General features: G+C 39.8%; 1 protein-coding gene across 2 annotated transcripts; it reads right to left on the reverse strand.

The window, feature by feature from the left end:
• Positions 1 to 235: 235 nt before the first annotated feature.
• Positions 236 to 2,686, reverse strand: LOC111970601 (tumor necrosis factor receptor superfamily member 4). 2 transcript variants are annotated; one of them, XM_023997415.2, is made up of 7 exons: positions 2,448 to 2,686; positions 2,093 to 2,206; positions 1,760 to 1,894; positions 1,588 to 1,666; positions 1,175 to 1,416; positions 947 to 1,060; positions 236 to 758 (listed from the first exon to the last, which is right to left on the reverse strand). In XM_023997415.2, exons 1-7 carry the CDS (start codon positions 2,542 to 2,544, stop codon positions 733 to 735), a joined length of 807 nt encoding a protein of 268 aa, XP_023853183.1. In that variant the 5' UTR covers positions 2,545 to 2,686; the 3' UTR covers positions 236 to 732. The 2 variants fall into 2 exon arrangements, with proteins under 2 accessions (XP_023853183.1, XP_023853182.1); XM_023997414.2 differs by having other exon boundaries at positions 236 to 763; positions 2,448 to 2,682.
• Between the last annotated feature and the right edge of the window lie 6,686 nt (positions 2,687 to 9,372).

The following is a 9,372-nucleotide window of genomic DNA, read 5'->3' on the forward strand; positions in this document are numbered from 1 at the left end:
TTCTATTGAAAAACGTGAGTGGAAGTCATATAGACTGAGTGGAAGAATCTCTCTCACGGAAAAAAAGAGGCAGACGTATAGCCTATCCACAGGGGGAAGCCCCGACCCAGCGTCAGTATCTCTGTCTTTATGTACTTTCTATACATCCTGATACTTCTGTTCTTGCTGAGTCATAGCTCATGCAAATGGATTAACTTTTAAGAATGGGCAAATTGGCATTAAGATCATGTAAAATGTTCAAAGGTTTTATTTGCAAAACATAAGCGACAACCAAATTTAACACAATACACATTGTACAATATTTCACATTATTTTGCCAGACTGGCAATGTTGTCACATTATCTTTCTTCTAAATCTTAACCAGACACAGGAAGGAAGTAGTAGGCCTATTTCTCAGAAGTTTGTCAGTAGCCCATTTGTGAAAATAACATCATGCGGATCTCCCAGAGCAGCAAATAACAACCATCTTGTTGATAAGGAGGCAAGGCAAAGTAATAGACTTACCTAACATGCTTTTCCATAATAACAGATTACATGGGAATCAAATATTGACCATATTTTAGAATTTTCAAACAGGTGTTTGAAGTGTTTTCTGGTTTAAAATACATTTATTCTGAGTAACATTGAGAATAATTGCAGCATTCCGACAGACAGATAACCAGGTTTTTCCATCATGGCTCCCCCAAGCTTGGTGTTTTCACCAGGGAAGAGAGACTGTTGTCCCCACTTTCTTCAACTGGCCTCCGGCATATTGAGTCCTGGGCTGRGGCAGAATGATAGAGTTAGAATCCCCAAACCAAACAACGCACAAAATATACACAGATGACATTCCAGATTTGAGAGCCTATTAAACTCAAACGACAACACACGTAATAGCTAAAGAAACTGAAATAACACTTCTCATTGTCATTTTGTGACTTCGCGTTTCACTAACAGTAGCGCATACCTGCTTTGACACCCGGGTTCTTGTAGTTCTTGATGCAAGGAAGGATGACCAGTTTGCAGGTCACAGCGGTAAGTAGAAAAGTAAGCAGCAGGACAATTCCAATGAGTGGCATTACTGGAAGACAGAAATAAGGCATTAGTCATACAAAGCCAGACAACTATCCACTGTAGCACAATGTTTTACATGGATGTATAATGTCATGCCCTAGAGTCAAGAACAGCATGCAACCTTGGCCATAGTCTAACGTTGTGGACTTGGGACCAGTGACGGCTGGTGTTACAGTGGGGACATCGGGATGACGAGATGACCCTTGGCTCTGGTTCTGGATCAAGGGCTTAGATACAGTCTGGATAGAGCCAGAGGGGGAAGTGGGCTGCATGGAGGGGAGGGTCTTCCCGTCTGACTCTGACTCTTCATTACAGATTACATCTGCCATCGTAGTGCCTGAAGTCTTCACTCCACTGCTACATCTAAGACACAGACAGATACATAGACACGAGTCAAACTACAGTTAAAATGATTCCAAATCAATTGCAGAGTATGACAAAAAGTCCAACATTATATTGTAAATGTAAGGAGACTGCTTGATACATCAGCACATTGAAAAAATCGGACAAATGCTTGTAAGTTTTTCTACATACTCTCGCCATTTCGCACATGTAGAGTCCTTGTCGGTGGTAAAGAATCCATGCTCACATTCACGGCAGTTGCTTATTGTATCTGAATCAAGAAATTAGGCAGCATGCCAGTTATTAACAGATGTGTACTCATCAATCCACTGAAAAGCATCAGTATTATGTGATTCCACTTTACCTGATTTACCCAACCCAGAACCCACGGGACACTTGCATATCGTAGAGTCTTTGACACTGTTAGTGAATCCTCCACGACACTGACATATAGCATTAGAAGTCTTTGTGCACTTTGATATTACCTCACTCCCAGAACCTGCATAGAAACAATCACATCGTCTGTGGGTTACACTGGCATATTTTATGGCTATTTAGATTCAACTCAAGATTTGGTGTGGGATCATTATACATTTGAAAGATGTCCTCTTCTGTCATGATTTACACATCAACAGGTTATTGTTTACATAATGTATTCGTACTGATTATAACTCCTTATTGCATAATCATGTCTTACTCTCATTGCAGGAGTTGCAGGGTTGACATTTCTGAGATTCATTTGGTACTGCCTGGAAGGCCTCGTCGGGGCACGGTTCACACCGTCCCATGTTTCCTCTGCTTTTCCTCTCACCTTGATAATATCATTCACATTATTGTCATTGTACTGTAGTTGTTCCTCATATCGAACAGAGTCATTATTTCATTATAAGTGTCAACAAATTAGAAGTAACCTAAATAGTCTCAATGGTAAAGAAAAAATATTCAAGATAAGTCTGCATCTACATTCATCCGCATCGCATGGTAGAGTATGATTCCCAGCAAAACATAGAGAAGCTCCACAATAGCCCTTAATATTCATTAACATACTTTACCTATTTTGCATTTATAAGCCTCCACAGGATTTAAAAATCCATTACAAATAAAAGCACACAAATAGATGAGCACCCAGAATCTAGACAGGATCATCATATCACTCTCCCAATAGAAAAAAGAACGCCTGTCTGTCAACCTGTAGAGAGAGGGTGTAAAACTATATGGAAGCTACTACGGTGATGAAATCTCACTTATATCTACAGTTTATATCGATGTTTGATGTGGTGTAGTTCAGCTGTACCATGTCTGCATTAACATTCCGCGATGAATCATAATTTCCTGTCTCTCTTAAGTTATCCCCGCCCCAAGTGGTGGTAAACAAATTATATTTCTCTCATTCTTTCAACTGAAAATCCTCTGTTATTCAAGATTCATTATATTTCCTTCAGGTCACTAACACTCATATAGAATTTTTATTTTACTCTTTGTTTGTGAGAGGTAATCAGTTACCAGTTACCTGTCCAAAATTGTAATCAGTAACATAACATTTGGGTTACCCAAACTCAGTAATGTAATATGATTACATTCAGTTATTAATTATTACAGATTATTAAGAGGCATTTGAAGAAGACAAAAATGGATGTTACCAATTGAACCCCATCAATTGCAGGATAAATCAATGTTAAAGTTTACATAGCTGGCCATAGATGATGTTACATTTTACTTTATGGGTTGGTTATGTAGGCTTCTTCTAACCCATCACTTTCTACTACATATGATAAAATTCTATATTTACAATTCCAGTCATTCCAATAAATGTTATACCCATTGATCTTCAAGAATAGGACTTGGAAATATGGATGTATAGATTAGCCAAATTGTTTTACCTGAGCATAACCCCAAAACGAAGGACTTATTAGCCAGCTGTCACGCCCTAACCATAGAGAGCCCTCTGGCCCTCTGAGAGCCCTCTATGGTGTATAGGTCAGAGTGTGACTAGAGGGGTTTCTAGCGTTTCTATTTCTATGTTGGTATTTGTATGGTTCCCAATTAGAGGCAGCTGATTATTGTTGTCTCTAATTGGGGATCATACTTAAGTTGCCCATTGTTCCCACCTGTGTTGTGGGATATTGTTTTCAGTTAGTGCCTAAGTGCGCTCTGTACTGGACGGTCGTTTATTCTTTGTTGTTTTTGTTAAGTTTCACTTTGAAATAAAGTATGTGGAACTATACGCACACGCTGTGCCTTGGTCCGCTCTTTTAGACGAATGTGACACCAGCCCTACTTTGTTGTTTATGATTTTGTTGTCATGGAGGACTGATTGGGCTCATTGATTTGAGTTGAAAAACAAATGCTGCACTCATGGAATGGCATGCTTTGAGCACTACTGAAAAGTGCTATTTACATGTGAAAAATTACTGCTATATGCTGCATTTGCTATAGGCCTATTGTTAAATGTTTTGTTAGTGACACTTTGATATCTTGATAATCCACAGATAACACTAACAAAACGGCACCCCGCCTCTGTTTTGGTAAAAAGCTGAGGGGTGGGCCTGGAGAAATGTAACCACTCTCAGATTAATAGACAGAGCTATGGATGCAAGGACTGACCATCGATGATATCAAAATTAGTGTTTTAACCATATGAGGCTATACAGTATTTGTTCACATTTACAATGTTTACAAACAGAGAAAAACCACCTTATATTTTGGGTTCTCATGGAATGTGACAGTTGAATTAAGCTCATGAGGCATTTATAAGTTATATTCTTCAATAATCAATGTATATATGTGTATACATACACTACCGGTCAAAAGTTTTAGAACACCTACTCATTCAAGGGTTTTTCTTTATTTTTACTATTTTCTACATTGTAGAATGATAGTGATGACATCAACTATGAAATGACACATATGGAATCATGTAGTAACCGAAAAAGTGTTAAACAAATCAAAATATATTTGAGATTTGAGATTCATCAAATAGCTACCATTTGTCTTGACAGCTTTGCACAGTCTTTGCACACTCCTCCACCAATTTTCACAGTGGGTGCGAAACACTGGCTTGTAGGCCTCTTCAGGTCTCGCGCCCACTGTGAAATTTGGTGGAAGATCAGTGATGATCAGGGGGTGCTTCAGCAAGGCTGGAATCGGGCAGATTTGTCTTTGTGAAGTACACATGAATCAAGCCACGTACAAGGTTGTCCTGGAAGAAAACTTGCTTCCTTCGGCTCTAAATGACAATATTTTTATTTGGAATTTGGGAGAAATGTTGTCAGTAGTTTATGGAATAAAACAAAAATGTTAATTTTAACCAAACACTATACTGTATATATATAGTCCAAAAATGGATGTAGCAACTACAGATTGCCCCTTTAAGTCTATCAAAAGTGTGCGAGTTTGAGCATGTAATCCATTACTCCCCAACCCTGCATGCCATGTATACTAAATCTCAGCATAACCCACCTTCTCGTAGGCTTTATTATGTAAAGAATTCAAGTTTCAAGATAAGTTGAGGTGTAAAAATGGAATGTATTGTTGTGTTTTATTGACAACAAAATATCTCGATATTGCAGACAAGAAAGTATTTTATTGTTCTTGCATGATGTCATCTCCTCCCACTCTGTTAGCTTCTCATTAGGTCCACTTAAAGTTATCTCATATCTTGTTACGGGATGACTCATTGTTGTCCATTGTTCAATATTGTACATGCTATAGTTGACATTTTGGCAAGAAAAACAACCAGAAACATTGAATCTCCAACAATATCTTTTACACCATTTCCTTCCCTACCCTTTGCAAAACACTACATGATGATTCCACTGCATGGAGGGAGCAAGATTACTATCTGCATGGTTATCATACACTAAGTGTACAAAACATTAGGAACCTGCTCTTTCCATGACATGATTCCTTGATGCCACCTGTTAAATCCACTTCAATCAGTGAAGATGAAGGGAAGGAGACAGGTTAAAGAAAGATTGTTACGCCTTGAGACAACTGAGACATCGATTGTGTATGTGTGCCATTCAGAGGGTGAATGGGCAAGACAAAATACTGATGTGCCTTTGAACAGGGCATGGTAGTAACTGCCAGGCTCACCAGTTTGAATGTGTCAAGAACTGCAACTCTGCTGAGTTTTTCACGCTCAACAGTTTACCGTGTGTATCAAGAATGATCCACCACCCAAAGGACATCCAGCCAACTTGACACAACTGTGAGAAGCATTGGAGTCAACATGGGCCAGCATCCCTGTGGAACGCTTTCGAGACCTTGTAGTCCAAGCCCCTACGAATTGAGGCTGTTCGAAGGGCAAAAGGGGGTGCAACTCAATATTAGGAAGGTGCTCCTAATGTTTTGTACACTCAGTGTATGTATTCTACCACGTCTAACAGACTCATGGAGAGACACAGAAGTACTGTGGTATCATCCACTGTGTTAAAGTCATGGGCTGATCAAAGCAATAAAAGCTCTGAATAATAATACAATGCATTAATAATGCTATTGATAATATGCTATCTGGTATGACTAGAAGGAAGAGACATTCACATTTATTTCAGCATTGTTGCATAGTGATATAATTAAGCAATAAGGTCTGAGGGGGTGTGGTATATGGTCAATATACCACGGCTATGGGCTGTTCTTATGCACGACGCAACAGGGGGTGTCTGGATACAACCCTTAGCCGTGGTATATTTGCCAGATACGACCAACTCCAGGGGTGAGTTATTGCTATTACAAACTGGTTACCAATGTAATTAGAGCAATAAAAATAAATGCTTTGTCATACCAGTGGTATACGGTCTGATATACCACAGTTGTCAGCAAATCAGCATTCAGGGCTCGAACCACCCAGTTTATAATGTTCTTTATGATGAGGTTCTCAAGTTAAAATGTGTGTGTACAGTATTTGCAGCAGAGGGTTACGATTATGTCAAGATTTGGGTTATGGCTAAGGTTCAACCGGGGTGTGGACATGAACCTAGGGTTAGGGTTATGTTTATGGCTTGGGTTAGGGTTACTGCTTTAAGTACAATGTATTGCCATTTTAGGGTTAGTATTTTTATCTCACTTTCTATCCTACTCCTCTTTGGATCAGTAAGGTGCTGAAGCTTGGCTYCACCTGGCTCTCTCTTTGACACAAGGTGGTTATTCATCTGTTAGATGAGCTCAAGTAAGGATATGGCCCTGTACATTTGTTCATTTGATCACCACGTAACAACAAGCTGCCCATGTTTATGTTTTTCCCTAATTGTTGTATTGAGAACATTAAGGTCGGAGACAATGAGAAGATGGCTTGTGGGGAAATACATATCAGTGACTGTGGGCCTATTAACGGAAACTGTGCTGTTTAACCATATGTTTTGCCTGTAAGTTCAGGGAGTGCCAGTCTTTTGATATCTATTACGGATGGAAATAACCACATTTCTTGCTAATCTTGCAAGATAGACCTACAACCACGCAACTTCCTGAGGAAGAACACTCAAACTTTGGTGTTTTCTCTATCAGCCATTGTTCAAATTCTGATGTTATTCTTTGATTAGCAACAGATAAAGCACATACTATCAATCAACCATTCACACAGGAATTATCTCAAATAAAACATGCCACCGGAATGATAGAGTATTGTAATGTTGTCGTCCAACATCTATATAGCTCACCTCAAAGCAAAAACGTAAAAAAAAAAAAATGATAATAACAAATTAACAAAAAGTAATGTCCTTTTTATGTCTCTATTTTGGTTTGGTCAGGGCGTGAGTTGGGGTGGGCATTCTATGTTTTGTGTTTCTATGATTTTCTATTTCTATGTTTTGGCCGGGTATGGTTCTCAATCAGGGACAGCTGTCTATCGTTGTCTTTGATTGGGAACCATACTTAGGGAGCCTTTTTTCCCCACCTGTCTTTGTGGGAAGTTGACTTTGTTTAGGACACATAGCCTTTAGCTTCACGGTTTGTCTTTGTAGTTTTTATTGTTTTGTTCGGCGTAATTTTTATAAATAAAGAGGAAATGTACGCTGCACCTTGGTCCTCTCCTTTCAACGGCCGTGACAAGTAGAAACAGAGGTGTATATCCTCGTGATTAAAGGCAACAATCTGGGATATGTCCTGCTGCAGTGCAATAGTCTTTTCAACGGATAAATACCCATTGATTCTTGATGAATACTTATACATTCAAATTAAATAAATAAATCAACAGTTATAAATTAATACTGTAAATGCCTTATGCTGCATTTACACAGGCAGACCCATATTGATATTATGCCACTAATTGGTCTTTAGACCAACCAATCAGATCAGCTCTTTTGCCGATAGTAGGGCACCCTTGGCGAAGCTGCCAACAACCGGATGTATCCGGTTTTCAGGGATACAGCTAATTCAACCTAGCTTACTTTTCCCATGAAACCGGATGTGAGAACTTCGCTCAGGCGTTTTCTTCACACCTGCTACGTTAGGTTAATAATAGGGCAAAAGAGCAGAATTTAGCTGCCTGTGTAAACGCAGCCTTATGCATTTCAGAAAGTAAATGGCAAGGTTGTAGGTAGTTTCTGTTTTGTTGTAAAAAACAAAAACAAAGTATAGCTTCAAAATACGTTTTCAACTGTCAATTACATCAATGTGTCAATCTCATTTAATATATTATTTGTAAGCACAAGGTCTTACGTTGTGACGACTTCTGCTGAAGTCGAAGCCTCTCCTTGTTCGGGCGGTGGTCGGCGGTCGACGTCACCGGTCTTCTAGCCATCATTGATCCATTTTTCATTTTCCATTGGTTTTGTCTTGTCTTCCTACACACCTGGTTTCAATCCCATTCATTACMTGTTGTGYATTTAACCCTCTGTTTCCCCTCATGTCTTTGTCAGAGATTGTTTTATGTTCAGTATTTGTGTTCTGTATTTGGTGCGCGACGGGTCCTCGTACCCACTTTGTTTCATTATATTTCATGGTTTTGGAGTTATGTGTTTTAGTTATTAAACTACTCCATTCAACCAAGTTTTGATTCTCCTGCGCCTGACTTCCCTGCCACCAATACACACGACTGTGACATACGTATACTGAACAAAAATGTAAACACAACATGAAACAGGTTCATGATCTGAAATGAAACATCCAATACATTTTCCATACGCACAAAAAGCATCTTTCCATAAAATGTTGTGCACAAATTTGTTTACATCCCTGTTAGTGAGCATTTCTCATTTACCAAGATAGTCCATCCACGTGACAGGTGTGGCATATCAAGAAGCTGATTAAACAGCATGATCATTACACAACTGCACCTTGTGCTGGGGACAATGATAGGCCACTCTAAAATGTGCAGTTTTGTCACAAAACACAATGCCACAGGTGTCTCAAGTTTTGAGGGAGCATGCAATTGGCATGCTGACTGGAGGAATGTCCACCAGAGTGTTGCCAGATAATTTAATGTTAATTTCTCTACCATAAGCCGCCTCCAACGTTGTTTTAGAGAATTTGGCAGTACATCCAACCGGCCTTACAACCGCAGACCACGTGTAGCCTTGCCAGCCCAGGACCTCCACATCTGACTTCTTCACCTACGGGATCGTCTGAGACCAGCCATCTGGACAGTTGATGAAACTGTGGGTTTGCACAACCAAAGAATTTCTGCACAAACTGTCAGAAACCGTCTCAGGGAAGCTCATCTGCATGCTCGTAGTCCTTGACCTGATTGCAGTTCGGCTTCATAACCGACTTCAATGGGCAAATGCTCACCTTCGATGGTCACTGGTACTCTGGAGAAGTGTGTTCTTCATGGATGAATCCCTGTTTTAACTGTATCAGACAGTGTGTATGGTGTCATGTGGGCAAGCAGTTTGCTGATGTCAACGTTGGGAACAGAGTGCCCCATGGTGGCGGTGGGGTTATGGTATGGGTAGGCATAAGCAGACAACGATGGCAATTTGAACGCGCAGAGATACCATGATGAGATCCTGAGGTCCATTTTTGTGCCACTCATCTGCCACA

The sequence above is a fragment of the Salvelinus sp. IW2-2015 genome, linkage group LG11 (assembly GCF_002910315.2).
Source record: "Salvelinus sp. IW2-2015 linkage group LG11, ASM291031v2, whole genome shotgun sequence".
NCBI classification, from domain to species: domain Eukaryota; kingdom Metazoa; phylum Chordata; class Actinopteri; order Salmoniformes; family Salmonidae; genus Salvelinus; species Salvelinus sp. IW2-2015.

Coding starts and splice junctions, on each gene's coding strand:
- LOC111970601 (XM_023997414.2), bottom strand. CDS start 2,544: ATGATGATCCTGTCTAGATTCTGGGTGCTCATCTATTTGTGTGCTTTT. Junction 2,207..2,447: donor GGCTTATAAATGCAAAATAG/GTAAAGTATGTT, acceptor GATATTATCAAG/GTGAGAGGAAAAGCAGAGGA. Junction 1,667..1,759: donor TTCTGGGTTGGGTAAATCAG/GTAAAGTGGAAT, acceptor TTCTTGATTCAG/ATACAATAAGCAACTGCCGT.